Raw genomic sequence first — 24,099 nt, 5'->3', positions numbered from 1 at the left:
GCGGATGACACTAAAATTGGTGGTATCGTGGGCAGCGAGGAAGGTTGTCAGAAATTGCAGCAGGATCTTGATCATCTGGGAAAGTGAGCTGAGAAATAGCAAATGGAGTTTGATATAGTTAAGTGTGAGGTGTTGCATTTCTGGAAAGTCAAATCAAGGTAGGAGTTTCATGGTGAATGGTAGGGCCTTAAGGAGTGTAGTGGATCAGAGGGACCTTGGAGTTCAGGTGCATGATTCTCTGAAAGTGGAGTCACAGGTAGACAGGGCAGTGAAGAAGGCTTTTGGTACATTGGCCTTCATCAGTCAGGGCACTGAGTATAGAAGTTGGGAAGTTATGTTGAAGGCTTTTGGTACATTGGCCTTCATCAGTCAGGGCACTGAGTATAGAAGTTGGGAAGTTATGTTGAAGTTGCACAGGATGTTGGTGAGGCCTCAAGTGGAGTATTGTGTTCAGTTTTGGTCACCTTGCTATAAGAAGGATGTTATTAAACTGGAAAAGAGTGCAGAAGAAATGTACAAGGATGTTGCCAGGACTCAAGGGACTGAGTTATAGGGAGAGGTTGGACAAGCTAGGATATTTTTCTTTAGATCATTAGAGACTGAGGGGGGAATCTTATAGAAGTGTATAAGATCATGAGAGGCACAAATAGGGTGAATGCACTCAGTCTTTTTCCCAGGGTTGGGGAATCTAGGACGAGAGGGCATCAGTTTAAGGTAAGAGGGGAAAGAATACATGGGAACATGAGGGGCAACTTTTTTACACAGAGGGTATATGCATATGGAATGAGCTGCCAGTGGAAGTCGTTGAGGCAGATACATTAACAACATTTAAAAGGTATTTGGATGAATACATGGATTGGAAAGATTTAGAAAGATATGCGCCAAATGCAGGGAAATGGGGTTAGCACGGATGGACATTTGGGTCAGCATGGAGCAGTTTGGGTTGAAGAGCCTGTCTCCATGCTGTAGGACTCTATGACTCTATGAAGTAGAGTGCAGGACTTCTTTGCTTCTTTCTTTTACTTAGTTTGCTGTTCTATCCTTTTATTTTTCATTCTTTTGCTTTTATTTTACTTTATCTTTGATGGTTGTGGTAATAGAGTCATAGAGTCAGACAGCATGGAAACAGACCTTTCAGCCCAACAAGTCCATGCTGAATATAATTCCAACATAATCCAGAGATGAGAGTTCGCAAACTGACAAAGCAGTTTGTGAATTCGGGGTTAAATGAATTAAATAAATCTAGAATCCAAACCTCGTATCACAGTGACCATAAAGCTATAGGATCAAAGTAAGAAACAAACTGCTTCACTAATACTCTTCATGAAAGGGACTATCATCCTTATTTACTCTGGGTCCATATATTACTACATCAAAATGGTTAGCTATTGACTTAAGCGTGGAATGATCTAGTAGGTCACCAAAGCAGCTCGCTACCACCTTCTCCAGGTTACCTGGGGACATATAACAATGTCGGTCTTGCCGTTGATGTTCACATTATAAATGAATGATTTTAAATAAACGATTAAAGATGCTGCAGAAGGACTATTTTCTTTGATGAGAAAATCAAGAATGAGAGAGCCTAATCTTGAAATGGGAGGCAATGGCCTAGTGGTATTATCGCTTGACTGTTAATCCAGAGATCCAGATACTGTTCAGGTTTGAATCCCGCCACGGCAGATGGTGGAATTTGAATTCAATAAAATATATCTGGAATTAACAGTCTAATGATGACCATGAATCGATTGTCAGGAAAAACCCATCTGGTTCATTAATGTACCTTAGGGAAGGAAACTGCCATCCTTGCCTGGTCTGGACTACATGTGACTCCAGACCCACAGCAATGTGGTTGATTCTGACCTGCCCTGTGGGCAATGAATAGTGCCTAGCCAGCGATGCCCTCATCCCATGAATGAATAAAGAAGAAAAAAAATCTTTCAGATTGGAAATCAGGAAACATTTTATCATGAATACAGTAGTAGATGTTTCTCCCAAACGCCATGACTGCTGGGGGATAATTGGAGCTTTTAAGATGGAAATTGATTGACTTTTCTTGGGTAAGGGTATGAATAAATAATGGAGACAAAATGCTAAATGGAGTGGAGGTACAAATCAGCCATAATCTAATTGAATACTCCAGTATGTTCGTGGAGTTGAATTTTCCACTCCTGCTCGAATATTCTCCAATTCAAAGATCTCAAAGATCGACTGCAGTTCCAATGTTTCTCAGTTTGAGGGGTTGAATGGGGATTTTTGCAGTCCCATTAGGAACAGGCAGCCTTGCTAGAGGCAGTTAGTGTCTGGGGTGGAGAATCCGACCAAAGCTCCCTGAATATGGAATTGTGCAGCATCTCATAAAATGAGCTATTTATTGCCTTCCTTAAAATGGAAACATTTGCAAGGCTGTGGGGAAAGAACAGGAAATTGGAACCAATTGGAGAGAGTAGATAGGGAAAAACTGTTCTCATTTGTGCAAGGATTAAGAACAAGAGGGCATAGATTTTTTAAAATGTGTGCTAAATAAGCAAAGGTGAAATGAGAAAAAAAGACATTTTCATGCAGTGCATCCTTAAGTTCTGGAAAGCACTACCTGAGAGTATAGTGGAGGAAGGTTCAATTGAGGCATTCAAAATGGAGTTAGATTTGAAGGGGAAGAATAGGCCGGAATAAAAGCAGAAGACAGGAGAATAAGATGAAATAAAATGTTCATTTGGCGATCCAGTGCAGACACAGTGCACCAAATGGTTTTGTTCCACACTGTAGCAATTCGGGTTCCTTCAAGGGCACAGTACAGACACAATGGGTTGAGTGGCCTTCTTCTAAAGGCTTTATTCTATGTTACTGATTCTAGATTACTGAGAAAGACATCAACAAAAAAGCACTGTGGCTTCAATTACAACTCAATTGCATTTTGTTCTTGGTTGCCTCTCTATTTAAGTGTATCATAAGCAAGATACGTATTGAAGCCCAGGGCATCATTCCGCTGGCATGTCTGAACATTGTGGGGTTTCATTCTATTTCAGTGGCAAGGGAACTAATTGCTGGAGCACTGCAGCCAGTTGTGTCACTTGATTTTCCCAAGGGACCAGAATGCGATGGGATAATTTTCCCTGAGACACAAGTGTCACCATAGGGACTTGATGTAATTTGCTGATATGATATTAAAAAATAGCATTAAAGTAATTACATTGAACACAAGGTAGTATTTCACTCGGAAGAACTCATTCATAGCTTGTCCTGATGATAACCTGGTCATTTTTAATGGGCGGGAGGAAACAGACTAGCATAATAGGTTAATGTATTATATGTTCACTTTATGTCATTAAGCAGGTCTTTTGCTGAGGCTGCCAGACTTCTCTGGTAAATGAGAGTCTGAACAGACAGCAGCTCTTAACCTTTTACATTCCATGCGTCTGACAGCTTCATACAGCTGAGGACACCCCTCTCATTCCCCCTAAAAACAATCACACCTATTGCAAACTCAGGGCATCCCAAAGTGAGTGTGGTTGCAGAAAACACAGCAGCTGATCTGTGCATAGCAAGCTCCCAAAAACATCAATGCAGGAAATGACCAGATAATTTATTTCTTAGTAACATTGTTTAAAGACTATATATTTGCTGGGATGCTGGAGAGAATTCATGTGTTCTTCCTTGGAATAATGCCATGGGACTCTTTACATTCACTTGAAAGGACACTCGGGTTCTCAGACATCTCTCCCTGACAGTGCAGCACTTGCTGAGTATGATGTTGGTGAATCTGTCTCAATTTTATGCTTAAACCCCTGGACTAGGTCTATCTGATCGGCAGCTCTAGCAGCCCCTGGCTGGAACTGACCTCAGGAGTTGGGGGAGAGGGGAGAAGGTTGGGGGGATGGTGGTGGTGTTCCACCTGGACCACAAATAGTTCCAGAGTGAAGAACCTAATTGAACCCTGGATGCAGGTAAGTTGGAGCATTGAGCGGGGATGGTTTGGTGACTTGAGAGAGGGGGTGAGTGGGTTTTAAACTTGATGCCAGGACAAAAGGAAGGGAAGGGATTATTTACAGTGTGAATATCCTTGATGCATAAAAGGCAACACCTTCCCCCAAGGACAGTAGCCCCCTTCCTTCCCTCGTTTTAAAAACCTTCTAATAAAACAGGCTGCCCATGCCATCTGTATTATGGCATAGGTAGAGTAGCGTTAGGGTCAATTGAACTTTTAGCAAGTTTAATTTATGTATAATGGGGTCAGCTCAGTGTGGGTAGACACCTACCTTTTTATTTATTCCCTCCACTCTGGCAGAATACACTCAGCAGGGACATGTAAAATCTAGTCCCTTGTTTCCCAAAACTTTTCTCCACCCATGTATTCCTCACCTCATGACTAGGCCCATTGTAGAATGGTCAGGTGAAATCTTATATGGATCTGAGCAAGGTAGGCTATTGTGTGATTTATGGCAGAATCTGACAAGGTCTGGCAATCTATCTCAACTTCAGGAGCATCTTGGTCCATCTTTCACATATTGTATAAGCAGCCTTGCAAAATTCTCAGGAGGCAACAGTCCACTCGCTTCATTCATTTTGAGCTTTCTATCTTTCCAAACCTACCAAACAATCTGAACATCGGGAAAACTCAACATGGAAATCAGAGCAGGTGGCTGGACAATTCAACTCATTGGAGACTCCAAAGAACTACCATGTTGGACACCCGACATCAATATCTCAGGGCACTCTCCATGGGTGCTAGTCACATGCGCCCACATTCATGGATATTGAATCCAACATATGCCAGCCTCCAAGAATCCTCATGGCACATCTCTGACCCACTTCCAAGAAGTTTCTGCACTTCAGTGCTGCACCTCAGGATGCAGGGTAGTCATCATTATAAAGCTGCAGCAAGGGCACTGTGTGCTGAGGGACATACAGCTGAGAACTGGACCAGGCTGCATCTCCAGGCTCTTCAGTTGCTGTCGTAGTGTACAGTCACTCTTAACCTGCTCGGATTCTAACAGCATTGCTTTTGGTGTTACTGTCATGTTTAAGAACATAAGAATTAGAAACAAAAGTAGCTGCAGCCCCTCAAACGTCGTCTGAAACTTTGGCTAAAACTTTGCATCAACTTCATTTTCCTTCCTAATCCCCATATCTCCATTTGCTTACAGCCCAAAAGTCTAATGGTCTGATCCCTGAATAGACTCAACAACTGAGCATCCACAGCCCTTTGATTTGAGAATTCTGCAAATTCACATCCTCTGAGTGAAAACAATTCTCTCCATCTGTATCCTAAATAGCTTACCCCTTACCCTGTGATGACTAGTACAAATGTCCTCAGTCTCTCAGTGTCAATCTGGTTCAAACATTCAAAGAAGTTATAACGTGACCTATCATTCACCTACAATGCAGAAAACATAGGTCCATCCCACTCAAAGTCTTCTCACAGCCCAGAAATCAATCTAGTGTTTATTCCTGTAAAATTATTTATCTTATTTGTGGATGTGCCTAAGAAGTCACTGTTTTCTCAACTGGTTGTCTGCATAGATGCCTGGTGATCTGAAGAGACCAAATCGAAACCCAGGATCCCCTTCATTATGGAATCCGTACTGGTTGCAAAAAATGGTCCACTATCATTTTATAAAGAAAGAGGACGGTAGAGTTGAATGCTGGCCAAATGTTCTTTTGCTCTGGCATCTTCTTGTGCTGCCCATTGATTATAGTGAGTATTGGGAGAATGGCCATCCATTATCTTTCAGGAAACCCATCCTTTTTGTTCTTATTGTTCCAATAAGTTATAAAGCATGATGCAGCACAGGAGGAAACCATTCAGTCCATCAAGTTTTGCTAATTCTCTGGGAGATCCAATCTCTCACTAATTAGAAAATACGCTTTTTTTTATTCTTCTTGCCAATTTGGGCAATTTCAAATTTTCCCACATTATGTCCATTTACCAGATTTGTGCCCACACATAACCTGCCTATGTCCCTTTGTAGCATTTTATTTCCTTTCCACTACTTACTTTCCTATCTATCTTTGTACTGTCAGCAAATTTAGCAACTATATCTTTGGTCCCTCTATTCAAGTCAATTATTTAAATTGTAAAAAGGTGAGGATCCTCTATGACCCCTGTGGCACACCATTCATTAGATCTTAGCAACCAGAAACGAAAAACATTTTGATGAAGGGTAAGAAAGGAAAAAGTTAATGAAGCCCGATGGACCAGCTAGCATCAACTAAGCCATCAGAAATGACAACAGCAAAGTCAACGCAAAGTCCTCTAATGCCTGGGGGCGCTATGGCCAAAACTGAGAGACTTGTATCTCAGTATCTCAAGATTTAAATTCCAGCACTAAAAGTGACTTGGCAGCACCAAAACAGGGTGAGCTAGTCAAGTCCTAAAGAACATAGCTACTAGATTGCGACAGGTGGTGAAGCAAACATGAGCAGTGAAAAAACTGCTGTGTGATGGAATACTCCCTACTTGCCGGAATGGGTGCAGCTCCAACAACACTAACGGAGTATCAAAGACAAAGCAGCCTATTTGATTGGCACCACATCCACAAACATCCACTTCCTCTACCGCTGACACTCAGTAGCAGCAGTGTGTATTATCTACAAGATGCACAACAGAAATTTACCAAAGATCCTTAGTCAGCACCTTCTAAACCCATGACCACTGGCATCTAGAAGGACTAGGGCATGAGATACATGGGAACACCACCACCTGGAAGTTCCCCTAAAGCCACTCGCCTCCTGACTTGGAAATATAATTGCCTTCATTCACTGTTGCTGTGCCAAAATCTTGGAATTTCCTCCCTAATGGCATTGTGGGTCTACCCACAGCACATGGACTGTGGTGGTTTAAGAAGGTAGCTCATCACCATCTTCTCAATGGGAACTTGGACTAGCAATAAATATTGGCCAGACATGAACATCCATTTCCCACAAGAGAATTTTCTAAAAAAACCTCATTCTCACAAATGTGCCTGCTGCAGATGTATTTGTCATGACCGTATCAGTAAGAGTGACCACCATACAGTCCTTGTAGAGATGAAATCCTAACTTGTCATTGAGAATACCCTCCATTGTGTTGTTTGGGACTATTACTGTCTAAACGAAAACTAAAAACTGGGCATCCATGAGGCGCTATGAGCCATCAACAGCAGCCAAATTGGAATCCAACATAATCTGTCACGACTTGGCTTATCACCCACTCAACCATTACCATCAAGCCAGGGGATCAATGCTAGGTCAATGGAGAGTTCAGGGGGGCATGTCTGAGGCAGCACCAGGCATACCTAAAAATGAGGTGTCAACCTAGTGAAGCTACGAAACAGGATTACTAGAATGTCAAACAACATAAGCAGCAAGTGATAGACAGATATAAGTGATTTAACAACCAACAGCTCAGACCTAAGCTCCACAGTCCTGCTATATCCAATACTGAATGGTGGTAGAAACTAAACAACTCACTGGAGGAGAAGGCTCCACGAACATCTGTATCCTTAATGATGGAAGAGCCCAGCGCATCAGTGTAAAAGATAAAGCATTCACAATAATCTTCAGCTAAAGTGTTTAAATGATCATCTCAGATTCCTCCAGAGGCCCCTGGCATCCCAGATGCCAGTCTTCAACCAATTCAATTCACTCCACGTCATTATCAAGAAATGGCTGGAGGCATTGGATACTGCAAAGGCTTTGGACTCTGAAAAGATTCCAGCAATAGCACTGAAGACTTGTATTCCACAACTTGCCACACCTCTAACCAAGCTGTTCCAGTACAGCCACACCACTGACATCTATTCAATGATCTAGAAAATTGCCTGCTTATGTCATGTACACAAAAAGCAGGACAAATCCAACCTGGCCAATTATCATCCTATTGGTCTAATCTCAATCAATGTGATAGAAGGTGTCATGAAAAATGCTACCAAGCAGTACTAACTTGTCAAAAATCTGCTGTCTGATGCACAGTTTGGGTTCCACTGCAGCCACTCAGCTCCTGACCTCATTACAACCTTAGCCCAAATGTGGACAAAATAACTGAATTCCAAGGGTGAGATGAGAGTGACTTGTTGTGACATCAAGACGTCAAGAGTGTAGCATCAAGGAGCCCTAGCAACACTGAAGGCACTGGGAATCAGGGGGAAAAGCTGTCTGCTGTGGTTGTTGAAGGTCAGTTATCTCACCTCCAGGACATCTACACAGGAATTCCTCAGTATAGTTTCCTAAGCCCAGCCATCTTCAGTTGTTCAACAATAACTTTCCCTCTATTATTAAATTAGAAGTGGGAATGTTTACTGATGACTACACAATGTTGAACACCATCCATGACTCCTCAGGTACTGAAGCCACCTCCCCCAAATACATTAAGACCTGGGCAATATTCAGGTTTTCGCTGACAAGAGGCAAATAACATCCACACCATTCAAGTGCCAGGCAATGTGCGTCACCAGAAAGACAGAATCTAACCATTACCACTGACATTCAATGGCATCATTATCATTGAACCCCACGCTTTCAACATTCTGGGAGTTACAATTAACTAAAAAACAGACCAGTCATTTCCACATTGTGGCTACAGGGCAGGTGAGAAGCCAGGAATCTTGCAGTGAGTAACACACCTCCTGACTCCCCATGCCTGTCTACCATCTACAAGGCACAAGTCACGTGTGTGGTGGAATACTCACCATTTGCCTGGATGAATGCGGCTCCAAAAATACTCTCAAATCTTGACACCATCCAGGAATATCCTCCCTAAGTACAACCATAATGTTACCCTGAGCCAAAAATACCACTCCCCCTCCTCTCTTGTCCCCGTTTCTATCCCTCCCATAGGTCTATACATCAAAACATTAAGCTGCCAGTCCTGCTCCTCCCTGAAGCACATTTCTGTAATAGCTATGATATCCCAATCCCATGTTCCCAACCATGTTCATATGTTCATCTGCCTTATCTGTCAGGCCTCTTGCATTGAAATAAATGCAATTTAATTAATCAGTCTTATCTCGTTCTCTCGTCTGTGCTCTTGTTTGCCTTGACCATTTAATTTGCTCCCCTTGTCTAATGTACCAGCCTCAGACTTCTCTCTTTTCTCACTATTTCTTTGGGTCCCAACCTCCCCCTCTACTAGTTTAAAGCCTCTTGAGCAGCACTAGCAAATCTCCCTGTCAGGATATTCATCCCATTCCAATTCAGGTACAACCCGTTCCTTCTTATACAGGTCACTTCTACCCCAGAAGAGATCCCAAAGGTCTAAAAATGTGAATCTTTGCCCCTTTCTCCAGCTTCTTAGCCATGCATTTATCTGTCCTATCCTCCTATTCCTACTCTCACTAGCACATGGCCCCAGGAGTAATCCAGATATTACTACCGTCGAGGACCTACTTTTTAACCTCTTGCCTAATTTCCTGTATTGTCTCTGTAGAACGGCATTCCTTTCTGTACCTATGTCATTGGTACAAACATGTACATTGACCTCCTGCCAATCACTCTTCCCTTTCATAATGTCTTGCACCCGCTCAGAGATATCCTTGACCCTGGCATCAGGGAGGCATCATACCATTCTGATGTCTCGCTAAAGGCCGCAGAATCATTTGTGTGTGCCCCTGACTAGAAAATCCCCTATCACAATCGATTGCTTGGAACCTGATATTTGCCTCTTTACGGTAGAGCCAGTCAGGGCACCAGAAACCTGGCTGTCAGCGTTATATTCCCTTGAGAGGCCAACACCCTACGGTATCCAAAACAACCGAAGTTGCTGGAAAAGCTCAGCAGGTCTGGCAGCATCTGTGAAGAAAAAATCAGAGTTAACATTTCAGGTCCAGCGACCCTTCCTCAGAACTGATGGTAGCTAGGCAAACATTGGTTTATATACAGAAAATAGGGAGTAGCGAGTAAACAATAGGATAAAGGATAGAGCCCGAAGAGAGAGAAGAGCAGTCAGATAGACAAAGGAGTTGATAACGATCTGGCCAGGAGGGTCTTAGGGCTCTTCGCTTCTTCCTGGAGCAAAGACCTGAGCCATCCCAACCCACAACCACACTTCTCAACTTGGCTGAGACTGTCCACACCCTCAACAACTTGTCTTTTAACTCCTCTCATTTTCTTCAGGTCAGAGGGGTGGCCATGGGCACCCACATAGGCCCTAGTTATGCCTGTCTCTTCATAGGGTATGTGGAACATTTCTTGTTCCAGTCCTATTTCGGCCCCCACCCACAACTCTTTCTCCGGTATATCGATGATATCATCTGTGCTGCTTCCCTCTCTTGTCCGGAATTGGAAAAGTTCATCAATTTTGTTTCCAATTTCCACACTGCCCTCACTTTCGCCTGCTTTATCTCTGACTCCTCCCTTCCCTTCCTCAACATCTCTGCTTCCATTTCTGAGGATAGACTGGTCACTAATATCCACTATAAACCCACTGACTCCCACAGCTACCTGGACTATACATCCTTGCACCCCACTTCCTGTAAAGACTCCATCCCATTCTCTCAGTTCCTCCATCTCCATCGCGTATGTTCAGATGAGGCCAACTTCGATAAGGCAGCCTCTGAAATGTCCACCTTCTTCCTCAATCGAGGATTCTCCAGCAGCCTTTTTGACAGGGTCCTCAACTAGGCCCGACCCATCTCCTGCACTTCCACCCTCACCCCTTCTCTTCCCTCCCCCAACAGCAATAAGGGTCCTCTTGTCCTTACCTACCATCCCACCAACATCCACATCTAGAAGATCATCAGATGCTATTTTTGCCACCTCCAGCGAGATGCCATCTCCAGACGCATATTCCCCTCCCCTCCTCTCCCTTATCCGCCTTCTGCAGGGACTGTTCCCTCTGGGACTCCCTGGTCCACTCTTCCTTCCCCCCCCACAGACCTACGGCACCTTCCCCTGCAACCAGCAAAGGTGCAACACCTGCCCATTTACCTCCTCCCTCCCCAATATCCAAGAGCCTGAACATACCTTCCAGGTGAAGCAACACCTCACCTGCACTTCCCAGAATCTAGTCTACTGCATTTGCTGCTCACAGTGCGGTCTCCTCTACATTGGGGAAATGAAGCGTGGACTGGGTGACTGCTTTGTAGAACATTCTACGTTCTGCTCGCAAAATAGACCCTGAGCTTCCAGTTGCCTGCCATGTTAATACCCCACCCTGTTCCCTGGCCAACATCTCTGTCTCTAACTTGCTGCAGTTTTACAGCAAAACTCAACGCAAGCTGGAACATCAACACGTCATTTTCCACTTGGGGACCCTGCAGCCCTCCAGACTCCATATCGAGTTCAATAATTTTAGGGCCTAAACTCTCCCATGTCCTAGACCCCTACTCCACACACAGGCCTTGAAATTGCATAGCCTGCCATTACACACTACCTATTGTTAGGCACTAACAGTCCCCATTAACAGCTATTCACCCTCCTAGCCAGATCGTTATCAATTCCTTTGTCTATCCAAGTGCTCTTCTCTCTCTTTGGGCTCGACATTTATCCTATCATTTAGTCCCTACCCCATTCCCTCGCTATTTTCTGCATATAAACCAACGTTTTCCTGGCTACTATCAGTTCTGAGGAAGGGTCACCAGACCCAAAATGTTAACTCTGATTTTTTTCTTCACAGATGCGCCTGACCTGCTGAGCTTTACCAGCAACTTCTGTTTTTGTTCCTGATTTGCAGCATCTGCAGTTCTTTTGGTTTTTATCCAAAACAACACACTTGTTTGAGATAGGGATAGCCACAGGAGACTCCTGCACTGCCTGCCTACCTCTCTTACCTTTCCCAATGGTAACCCATCTATCTGACTGTAACTGCGGCATTTCTACCCTCCTGAAACTGCCATCCATCATGCTCCCTGGTTCTTGTAAATTCCTTATTGCCTCTGATTGCTGCTCCAACCAATCTATGGGATCCATCTGGATTCGCAGCCAAACATATTTCCTGCAGACATAGTCTCCAGGAACACTGAAATGGTCCCTCATCTCCCACATCCAACAGGAAGAGCACATCACTCTACTAAAACCCATCTCTATTCCTTTAATAATATGTAGACCCAGTATTTCTAAATGAAGACTGATGCAAAATATCTTTTCAATTCATCTGCCAACTTGTTATTTTCAATTATTAATTCCCCAACTCACTTTCTAGTGGTCAAACAATTACTTTATTAACTTATCTTTTTGTTTATGGAAACTCTTATTGATTTTATATTTCTAAATAGCTTTCTCTCTATTTTTCCCTTCTTATTAATTTTTTAGACAGTTTTTAAATATTCTGACCTGTCATCATAGGACTTCTTTAAAAGTTTCATTTCAGTAACATTTATAGTTAATCATGGATTTTGAGTCTTTCCCTTGGAATTTTTTCTGTTCGAAAGACATTTGTTCTATGCTTTCTGAAATATCCCCAAAATGTTTACCATTACATCTCTACTACCTTATGCCTTACACTAATTTGCCACATTAAGTTCATGTGTCAGTGTTGTAGTAGTCAGTGTTGTGTCAGTGTTGTAATTAGCCTGTTCAGACATGTTTTGACCCACCTTCAGTGCATGTGGGACTTAAACCTTCTGTTGATATGACCTGGTCTGAAAAACATAATACTTGATTGAATGTAATAAGCACCACCTACTATGTTGATGCCATGAAGATTTGTTTGAAGAGGAAAGGAGTTGGTAGGCGATACACCTGCAGTTATTGCTCCTAACAGTCTATGTAACAATGCAGGTCATAGTCATGTAACCTGCAAATGTTCGCAGTAATGCAATAAGCTTCCTATTTTGTACTCAACAAGAATCTTCTAGTTAGACCAGAAAGGTGGCTATCTTCTCTTGCATCATAACATTTGTGGTTTAAAGGAATTTGTACACACAATAGTCACCTTAAATCTGCACAATTTGCTTATCCACCCTTTGGCCGGTGGAATGTTTCTCTTCGTTATGAGTTTTATCTGAGCATTTGGACCAAAGAGACCTCAGTTGCAGGAGTGGAACTTAAGTGTTTCTGCTTTGTCTGCATCCTTTGTAACTCCATTGCAGAAATCACTGATGGACCCATGTGCTCTACTAAAGACTCCAGTGGACAAAATGATTTGTCCATGACAAACTCAACAACAAACTCATTTTAATAAAGTAGAATTTCACATGGTGCTTCATGGGAATAGATTGATTATATTAGTCAAAATTTAACACTGTTACAAAAAGAGACACTAGAAAGTTAAAATATTGCATATGCTGCAGATATGAAATTAAAAAATGAATATGTTACAAATACTCAACAGATTTTGGTAATGCCTGTGGAAAAGGAAATAGGGTTAACTTTGCCAATCAATCTCATTTTATCAGACATTCTAGGACAGGCTGCAAAAGCATGATCAAAGAGGTAGGTTTTAAGGATGTACAACAGGAGATGAGAGAGTGGAGATGTTTATGGAGGTAATTTCAGAACTTAAGGCTGAGGTAGCTGAAGACATGGCCAGCAATTGTGAGATGTAGAAAATCTTTCTGTTCTTTCTTAATATAATTCCAGCTGATGAAAGGACAGGAGCATGTTGCTTCCAGACAAGGACTGAAGCTTGTGCAGATGTACACAGCACTGCTCTTTATTGAGGGCAGATAAAGATTGTTGTACTGTGCTTACCTTATGCTTTTGAACACAAGATGCATTACTGAATATTTGTAATCTGATAAGGACAAAATTGAAGTTGTTCTCATTGCATCAAAACCAGGAAGGAACTGGGTTTCGGTAATTTAATTCCATAATAAATTAATGCAGTAAAACTGCCTCCCTTTGCAGCAGCTGCAGTTGTATTCTATAATGTGAGTGCACGTCACTGGAAAGGCCGAGTCTTAATTCTAACATGCAGTAGCATTTGGCTGTCTGATGTTCAATCAATGCCAGATAGCTAGATGGGCAGTTTGTTCACTGACTCTTGGTGTTCAAGTTGAGTTGCCATGCATTTGATTAAACTCAGAATGTAAAACAGTGGGTGGAATCTTGTAAAGGTCTGAGCAATGTGGGCTACGGCAAGATTCGTGGCAGCATTAGATTGTCTTGACATCAGGAGTATCTCACTCCATCTTTTTATGGTTCTCACAAGTGGTGTGATGGGTTTCTCAATAGGTAGCAGTGAGTTAGTGAGATTTTGCTCAGCTTTCTATGTCATCAAACTTGCCAAATAAGAAAAATGTCGAGGAAACCAGAGTGGGTTAACTAGTGACTTCAAGTTGCTGCTTGCTCAGAAGGATCTTCATGTTGCACGCAACCAAAGTACAGCTTGATCCATATTCTGTATCGATGGACTTTGGTGGTGCAGGGCGCACCAGCAGCTAGCACTGAAAGGCTGCAGCAGGTACACTGCACACAGGGATAGTTATTCAATGCAAGGACAGGAATAGGCTACATCTCAGGCCTGTTTGCTTGCTCTGTAAATGCTTGGTAACTTAGCACTTAACCTGCATGCTCATTGCATCCATGCCTTTCATTAACTCTCCCTACCATGCTATGCCTGTTAGCACATTGGTGCTTCAGCCAGAGCCAAAGACTATCAAGACTACGGTATTGAGGAGCTCTTATCATAGACACATCCAATGGCTGCTTTTCATGCTTGTCAGTACAGACCTGTCTAGGGCAGGGGTAACATCTTGATGTATGTCACATTAAGACATCAATCTAACACCTACAGCATGTACCAGCTGCCCGTGTGAAAAACACACCACATCTGTATCCATCTAAATAGCCATATTGGAAACTAGTGGTGGATAGACCTCAATCACGTTAAGGGGTGCTGCTGTCAGTCATGGGATCCTGGTAACTACAGTCACAGGCACAGTCTGCGCACAGTCCATGGTCAGAGATAGGGCAATGTCAGATTGCCAATGCTTGTCTGAGTCCTCAGCAGCTGTTCAAAGATGGTTCAGGCGTATTGTGTACCAGTCTTTCAGCAGATACCCACTGAGTGACGAGTTGTTCTGGGAGCAGTGTGTGGTAAGATGAAACCAGAATCAGATGTTAGGGACACCACGGGGCAAGGTCAGTAGTCAATGCAACTTGTTTGGTAAAATATGACGAGAAGTCTTGCTAGGCCTTGAGGTGGAATCCTTCAGACAACTCAATGCTAAGGGCACATAGCCAAAGATGCACAAGATTCAGCTCCAAGTCTCATTCACATAATATTGAAGGTACTTATATCATAGTTCTCTGTTTGAGAGCCAGCACTCGACCTCCCTCCCCTTTCCTTCTGTACTGTGTCATTCAATTATAGTATTAAACAAAATCATGGATGGGTTTTGTTTTATTTATTCTTCTAAGTTTTATTACATGATTTATTTAATAAAGCTTAGTCAAGGAACAAGAAACTTCAGCATTGCTGCCTACTTGTCCCACTATTTAATCAATTTATTTTACAGCTGTTACCTACAAATTGTGAATGAGTACACATTGTAGCCATTACAAAAACCATGATGAAGCACAGAACTGATGGCTATACTTGGATTCACTGCAACACTTTGTGTTCCCAGTTTAGGCCTTAACTCAATGTTGGTAACCCAACGATTGAAAGTTTCAACAATACAATTGAATTACATGCTTCTCCATTAAGCCACAAGGCTCAGCGGACTCAGCTCCTGCCTCTGTCTCAGAAAGGCATTGTTTTAAGTCCCAGTCCATAGACTCAACCACCAAATCAAGGCTAACACTGCCAGTGTTGTAAATTTTGTGTTTTGGGTAAGAGGTTAAACCAAGACCCTTTCAGCAGATGTAAAAAATCTCATGAGACTCTTTAAAAATAGTGTAGGTGCGATTCTTCCAGTGACTTGGGCATTGTTTATCCCTCAACCAACGTGTATAATATTGCTGCTATATATGTAAATTGGCTGCCATATTTCCTACATTGCAATGAGGACTACACCTCAAAAGCACTTTGACTGTAAGGTACTTTGTGACACCATGATATTGTGAATGACATATAAATGCAACTTTCCACTTCCTATACTTTCCTATTTTCCTTCATGATCAGACATCTAGACTCAAAACATGAGCTTGTTCTTTCTGCACAGATGCTGCCTGACCCATTGTGATTTTCAGCATTTTTTTGTTTTCAGTTCTCTGCAGATTATGTTGTCCTGGCTTTGTTACACCTATGACTAGACATGTTTCACTTAAAGTATAAGCATAATTTTTAATGCAATTTTTGTTTACATTACCATTTATAGTAGTCTAGGTTAATAGAAAAGATAACCTTTGACAATCTCAGAACATGCCAAAGCATTTTGCTGGAGGTTACTGGTCATTCAGGGAGTTACTGTGGCAACATGCTCTTTTATATACATGCAGTAGTCTGGAGCTACAGATATTGTTGGTAGGGGCTCCAAACGATCACAAGGTTGATCACGCATCATACCTGATCTCACTGCCTGGCATATGTTGGAAGAATTTCCAGATTGAAACTCATCCGGTTTGCCTGTGTTATGAACACACTTCCTTGGCCACCACATCCTTGAGTGGAACCCAGACTTTCCTGAGATAAGAGGCACGAGTGCTATCACTTTACCTCAAAACATCCTCAGAACACTTTATAGCCAATTAAATGCTTTTAAATTGTATAACACAAAGAAATGCTGCAGCCAAATTGTGCACATCATGCTGTCATGAATGGCGTAGTAATAACAGTCAGATTAATGCTTTTAGTTGATTAATGAATAGACCTTCATAGACAAAGCATTATACAGCACGAAAGCAGACCCTTTGGTCCAACTCATCTGCACCATCCAAATATCCCAAACTGATCTAGTCCCATTTGCCAGTATTTGGCCCATATCCTTCTAAACCATTCCTATTCATGTACCTATCCAGATGCCTTTTCAATGTTGTAATTGAACCCGCCTCCACCACCTCCTCTGGCAACTCGTTCCAGACGCACATCATCCTCTGCATGAAAATGTTGCCCCTTAGGTCCCTCCTAAATCTTTCCCATCTCATCATAAACCTATGCCCTCTCGTTTTGGACTCCCCTAATCTGGGAAAAAGACCTTGGCTATTCATTCTATCCATGCCTCTCATGACTTTATAAACCTCTATATGGTCACCCCTCAGTGTCCGATACTCCACGGAAAAAAAGATTCAGCCTATTCAGCCTCTTCCTATATCTCAAATCGTCCAATTCTGGCAACATCCTTGTAAATCTTTTCTGAACCCCTTCAAGTTTAACAACATCTTGCCTATAGCAGAGAGACCAGAATTGAATATATATTGGGAAGAAATCCTCTGTTGTTCCTTGAGTAGTGCCACAGGATTTTGTATGTCTGCTTGAGAGAGGATGGAGCCTCAGTTTAACATCTCAGCTGAATTGTGGCACCTCTTACACTGCAGTGCTCACATTATGGTTTACTCAAGTATGAAGCTGGTTCCCAATGGATGGTGTGAAAAGCAGAATTTTTCTATAAGTGATCATCATGAGATAAATTTTGTCCATAAGTGAGAATCTTTCTCACATTTAATCTTCCCCATTTTAATCAGTCCATTCTTTTAATTGCACATTAACAACTTATCTAGTAGCTCAACTAGGAATTGCATTGCTCTGGTTGAAACTAAGCCAGGCAGACATCAACCTGCATATCTTCAACACAGGAACACATTCTGAGGTGTTGGGTAATATGCTGAGTTTAACTGGAAGATTATAAATTATCCAGAGTTACAACTGGGCAATGGAAAGGAAAATCTGCTCCAATTACTAGCCAATGATCCCATTCTCGAAAGTGGATGTTAAATGATGCCATGCCTGTAGGAAATTTAGCCTATTGTATGAACTCAGTTCTGAAAAAAAATGGTTCCGAGCATTATTACATTTCCTCCAAAATAGCTGAGTCATTTGCATGCAATGAAATACTTCTGTGCTGTATTGTAATCCTAGCCCCATTTTTTGGAGAAGCCCAGATCAGGAGTACCTTTCAGATAACTCCTCAATTTTAGAGAAATTCAGTTTAAAAGATGTTTAGATAGATCTAAAGGAACATCTATCTCTCCCAAAGTAAAAGAATCAACTGAGGTTATTATTGTCCTCTAGACGGTCTTTTTCATAAGTTAAAACTAAACTATAGTTTCTCAAATGTTATTACGGTTCAGTAATGTAATTCCCCATCATAGGGAATATGGAACGGAGTTCTCAAGTTAGGGATGTAATGGATTATGTGAGACAACAGAAACCTTAAAATATAATCAAAGTTTATTAAAGAACCAAACATCAAATTCAAGTTCTGGTGGAAATAGTAAACATTAAACAGATCCTGAAAAAACAGAGAAAATCTAATCTTATTTTTAGTGGAGAATTCAGTTTAAAATATCATTGTTAGAATAAACATTTTATTTACAATGATCATCTAAAAGTAATAGTTACCTTTGTGCCCCAATGTGTAAAAGACACTTTAAGCTATTTGATTGAACTTGACACCTAATTAGTCAAATGAATTGAATTGTCTCCCAGTTTGCTCCTTGTGACTTGCTGTGCCTTTGGGTTGCTTAATTAATATCTTAGACACTTGTGTGATATCTCACTTCTCATGAGGCCCCTCCTTTTCATGCACCAAATTTGGTTTTGCTCAGTTAATTTCCCTCGGAGGACAATCCTCGTCAATTTTAAAGAAATTTACGTAACTGTCAAATTCTACATAGTTCCTGAACCTCTCAAATTCCAAGAAAGTGAATCTTGATAAAGAATCAAACTGGGTCAAAATGTTTACTCAGTCTAGGGTCATGCTTTAAGCTTTTAAAATTTTCTATTGAATGCAGTATAATTATCAATCCCTACATCATGCTGTTTTCTTGGCTTTTAAAGGAAGATGTGGCTGTGTGCATATTTTGTGTGTGTGTCCTTTCTTATCTTCATTGCTGTAAGAAGAGCTAAACTTTAACATATCATAAGGTGAATCTGACTTTTTTGTGAATTGTATTTGACCGTTTTTTAAAAAGGAGTGAAGCCTTTAAAACCAATATCAAAAATATCTCCATTATCCCTATATCTTTACATGGATTCCCTCTCAAAGTGGTCTGATTAGTACATATTAAAATGTTGCAACAGGGCAAAAATGCTAAATTATGAGGATGGATTGCATAGATTAGGCTTGTATCCATTGAAGGAGTTAGATTATAGTTGATCTCATTGAAGTGTTAAAGATTTTCAAAGGACTTAATTGTGGATAGAAGTTATTTCCTCACATTAAATATTCATGAAGTGAGGGGCATAACCTGAATATTATATTTCAGTGATGATGTCAGGAAGTCATTCTTTACATGAAGGGTAGTGGAAATATGGAACTCCCTGCCTCGAAGAGCTGTTAATGCTGGGGTGGGGTTGGGGAGACTAAACTGAAAATCTCAAACCTGAGCTTGATGTAGATACAAGGCAGGTAAATGGAGTTAAAATGCAGATAAACTACAATTTAATTGAGTAACATGAGGTGTGAGGGAGCCTATTCCTGTTCATAGGTTCAGAAGATCCCAAAGGGCATCGAGATGACAATGTTTTCATTGCTGTGCAAAGTCAGTTTTTATAATAAAGTGTACTCAGCACTTCCCAGGCCACTTGCCTCAACATTGGAGAGTAATTGAGATGAGATGGTGCACCCAGACAGACACGAGGAGAGCCAGGGTCCTGGGTTCGATCCCAGCCTTGGGCAACTGTCTGTGTGGAGTTTGCACATTCTCCCTGTGTCTGTGTGGGTTTCCTCCAGGTCACCCTTTTTCTTCCCATAGTCCAAAGATGTGCAGGTTAGGTGGATTGGCCATGATAAATTGCCCATAGTGTTAAGGGAATGAGCAGGTTAGGTGGATTAGCCATGGGAAATGCAGAGTTACAGGGATAGGATAGGGAGTTGGGTCAGGGTGGGACGCTCTTCGGAGGTCAGTGTGAACTTGATGGGCAAAATGGACTGCTTCCAACTGTAGGGATTCTATGATTCTATATACACCTATTTTGTTTGAAGGAAGATTTTTGGTATGGATATCAAAGGTGAGCTCATTTCTCCTCCTTGAATAGACTGATGGTGCTTCCGTTGAAGATCAGTTTTAAAAAGTTGCAACATGTCTACAATATCAGACATATAAATAGGGTTGACAGTCAGAATCTTTTCCCCAGAGTTGAAATGTCTAATGCTAGGAGGCAATCATTTAAGGCAAGAGGGAGACATTTCAAAGGAGGTGTGTGGGATAAGCTTTTACACAGAGAGTGGTAGGAGTTGGGAATACACTACCAGGTGTAGTGGTGGAGGCAGATACCATAGGGGCATTTAAGGCACTTATCGATAAGCATATGAATATGCAAGCAATGGCGGGATATGGACAAAGGGCAGGCAGAAGGAATTAATTTAATTTGGCATCATGTTCAGCACAATGTCATGGCCGAAGGGCCCGTTCCTATGCTGTACTGTTCTAAAGTCTAAGTAAAAGTAGTGCTGTGCGCTCTCAGCCTTGGATTGTGTGCTAGGATACTGGAATGATGCTTGAACCCATAACAGTCTTGCTATCTTCAACAGACATACGTTATAAGTAGAATCATGAAAATTGCAAAACATCCAAAGGTGCTTCACAAGAATGTAATCAGACAATAAAACAGGAACCAAGCCGCGTAAGGAAATGTTAGAACAGATGTTTAAAAAGCTTAGTAACCGTTTTCAGGTGTGACTTCCGAAGGAGAAAGCATTAGAGCGTTTAAGAAAGGAATGGCAGCACCTAGGGCCTAGGCAACTACAAGCACAGCTGCCAATGATGGAAATTGGGGATATAAAAGACTCTGAAACTAAAACGGGAGGAACAAAAACAAAGTTGCTGGAGAAGCTCAGCAGGTCTGGCAGCATCTGTGAAGGAAAAAACAGAGTTAACGTTTCGGGTCCAACGACCCTTCCTCAGAACGGGAGGTTGGGGGCGAACTATGGATTGAACCAAGGCGATCTTGACGCGGCTGATATCTTATGTATGGAAGATGGCTCAAAGATAGAGTCTGTAATGATGCAATATCCCTTTGCTCACCAGGTACTGCGGATTAAATGCAAATCGCCAGACCTCGTCGATGGTGGGATTTATCGTGAGCTGCAAGTGCTCATTCCATGCACCTATGATGTTCCCTCAGAACCCCCTGGCAGCCCTCGGGGTGGAAAGGATTGGCCGATCTAGCGTGACCTACCGGGCGGCTCTGTTCAAGCCGCGCCGAGGCCGAATCTCGCTGTCCTTGGATTACAACGTCCTCTCCGACGGGTGCTTCTCAGGAAGCCCGTTACTGGCCGGGTTCGAGATCATAGCCTGCACGACAGCAAGATCCACGCACGTTTTTGTAGATGCAGCCAGCGAGAAGCCGAAGGAGCTGCCCGAACACTTCCGGCAGCAACTCGAAAAGATTCTGATGCAGCCAAGAGCTGCCAATCAAATGCTTTAAAAAGCATTTCTCTTGCAAGGTAAATTTTGCGTCTGCTCACGCCTGCCAAGTTGGAAAGTTACCCGAGAAATCTCTCCCGTTTAGTACCCATTGACGGTTCCTTATGCAATCACAACCTCTTGGCAGCTTTGGCTGGAGTCGAGGACCTCGTCCCCAACTCAGAGCCAAATTTACCTTTAAGAGCAAATTAAAGCCTTAGCAAAGGAGCAGCTGTAGAATTGGGTTTTTCTGAGAAATTAATTCTGCCAACCATATTCGTCTGCCGTGTAATAATTTTCCGGCATCTTTGCAAACCTGATCTGAATATAAATGTACTATTTCCTTTCAACCAGTTATATAGATTCCTGAATACTTTCTAAACATATCAAAAAGTGTACCAGATTACTATCATTAAACATTACATAAAATTTTACAGCACTGAAGTGTGTCGTTCAGTCAATTCCCAGTGTTTCTGCTCCTCAGAAGATTCCAATTACTTTATCTGCCCCTCTCAATATATCCTTCCACTCCTTGATCCCTCATATGTGTACCTAGAATTTGCACAAGGCATCTCAACAGATAGTTTAGCCCATTTCACATTAAAGGCTCCTGGTGCCTATCCAATAGCTGATGTTACCAATGATCTGTAATTGACATGAGAAATTTTGCAATCATAATTGTTTTTGACATCCAAGCTGCGGTCCAGTTTCACAATGCGATCTCTTTTCCTTTGGGTTCATCAAATACAAATTGCATGATTGCTTTGTTGAGCACCTCTGCTCAGTCCACAATGAGGACCTCGAGTTTCCAGTTGTCTGTCATACTAATTATCCCCTATCCACCCCATGCTAGCCATCTTACATTGGCTCCCAAACCAGCAATTCCTGTATTTTAAAATGTTAATGTTTATTTTCAACTGTCTCCATGGCCTCTCCTCTCCCTTTGCTGGTAACCCTTTCCCACCCTACAATTCTGCATTTCTCCAATTCTGGCTTCTTTTTACCAGTTTGGATCACTCCATCTGTGGCGAACACACCTTCAGCTGCTCAGCCTCACACTCTGGAATTCCTACCTTCAACCTTTTCTCACTCTATCTGTCTTCTTTAAAATGCTCATTAAAATCTATCTCTTTGAAATGCATTGATTAATGAAGTCAATAGGCAAGTGGGAGAAGCATGCAGGAAGGCCTGCAAGACTGCTAAGTGTTGAATATGTTAATATGAAATGTGTATAAAGTGGAAATCATGCTTGGCAAATCTATTGGAATTCTTCAACCATGTAGCTCATAGAGTTAATGAGGGAGAGCAAATAGATGTGGTTTATTTGGACTTTGAGAAGGCTTTTAACAATGTCCGCCATAAGAGATTAATGTGTAAAATAAAAGTACATGGGATAGGGGCACTATATTGGGATGGACAGAAAGTTGGTTCGCAGACGGGAAACGAAAAATAAATGTGTCTTTTTTTGAATGGCAGCAGTGACTTTGGGGTACCACAAGTATTGGCACTAGGTCCACAGCTATTCACAATATATGTTAATAATTTAGACGAGGGAACTAAATGCAATATCACGAAATTTGCAGATGACATAAAACTGGGTGGAAAGGTGAAATTTGAGGAGGATGCAGAGATGTTTCGGTTTCTTTCTATTTAAGATATCAAAGACCTCAATTTTGAACACCTCTATGAAATCTCCTCTTAAATTGTATTACTTTGTTGTGAAGAGAATAATCTTGATTTGTCTAGCATCTACACATGACTAAATTTTCCATCTCTGCATTTATTGTCTGTCTTCATTCTCTGTCGCATTCCCTATATCTCTGCAATTTTGTCTTTTTTACCCAATTCTCTTTTGAATGTGACTATCGAATGTATTTCCACCACCCTGTCAAACTGTGAATATTTTCTAAATCCGAATCACTCGTGCAAGAGTGATGTTCTCTATGATGTTACTGGTTGTTTTGCCAATTACTTTAAATTTTTGACCTCTTGTTATCAACCCTTCCACCATTAGCAACTGCTTCTTTTTATTTAGTCTAACCAAGCCCTTCATAATTTAAGCACTACAAAAGTGAACAACCCCAACTTTACAAGTCCCTCCATATAAATACAATCTCCTATCCCTGTAACTGTTCTACTGAAGCTCTTCTGCGCCCTCTCTAAATGCTTCACATCCTTCCTAAACTTTGATGCCCAAATTTAGACACATCCTGATAATTCTTTCATTTTTCTTCTTATTCTCCCTCTTTCCTCATACATTTGAAAAAGGGGTCAATTCTCCCCTTCACGTTGAGAGTCACTGGTCAAGATGATTGCTGATTTAATTGTAATTGTAAACACTTTTCATTACTAAATGCTAAATATGTGGCTGTTATTTTACTAATGCACTGATTGGAAAATAGTTTCATTTTAACTTTAAATGCTTTTTCAAACTGAACAATAAATATTTACCTGATACTGTGTACGCTTATTATAATAGCTAAATAGTATTGTAAAGTTATAAATGTATAATTCATTTAAATTTTCCTGATATCCACCAATAAAATACTTCAATAAGTTTTCGACAATGAATAAGATTTCAGTGATTTTTTTAAGTCTGGGAGGACATATTGGAATATCACAGCCAATTTTCCTATTCATGCTTGAAACAAAAACCACAGTAGATAAATCTATCATTTATGATTGAACTTAGTTGGGCAGAATGACAAACAATATACAGGATTACAAAATCTCATG

At 41.5% G+C, this 24,099-nt stretch overlaps 1 protein-coding gene across 1 annotated transcript in view; it reads left to right on the top strand.

Moving 5' to 3' along the window:
• The window catches only part of LOC109911690, a 96,588-nt gene extending 72,766 nt beyond the window's left edge, over nucleotides 1-23,822 (top strand). Inside the window, exon 3 of the mRNA XM_020511048.2 lies at nucleotides 20,986-23,822. Coding sequence (XP_020366637.1) covers nucleotides 20,986-21,385 — 400 coding nt within the window. The 3' untranslated portion in view covers nucleotides 21,386-23,822. The remainder of the gene's footprint in view (nucleotides 1-20,985) is intronic.
• Nucleotides 23,823-24,099: the final 277 nt, after the last annotated feature.

This window comes from Rhincodon typus, chromosome 17, assembly GCF_021869965.1.
Source record: "Rhincodon typus isolate 14 chromosome 17, sRhiTyp1.1, whole genome shotgun sequence".
Classification (NCBI taxonomy): Eukaryota; Metazoa; Chordata; class Chondrichthyes; order Orectolobiformes; family Rhincodontidae; genus Rhincodon; species Rhincodon typus.
Note: the sequence above shows the minus strand (reverse complement) of the source record. Positions and strands in the feature narration are given on the sequence as shown.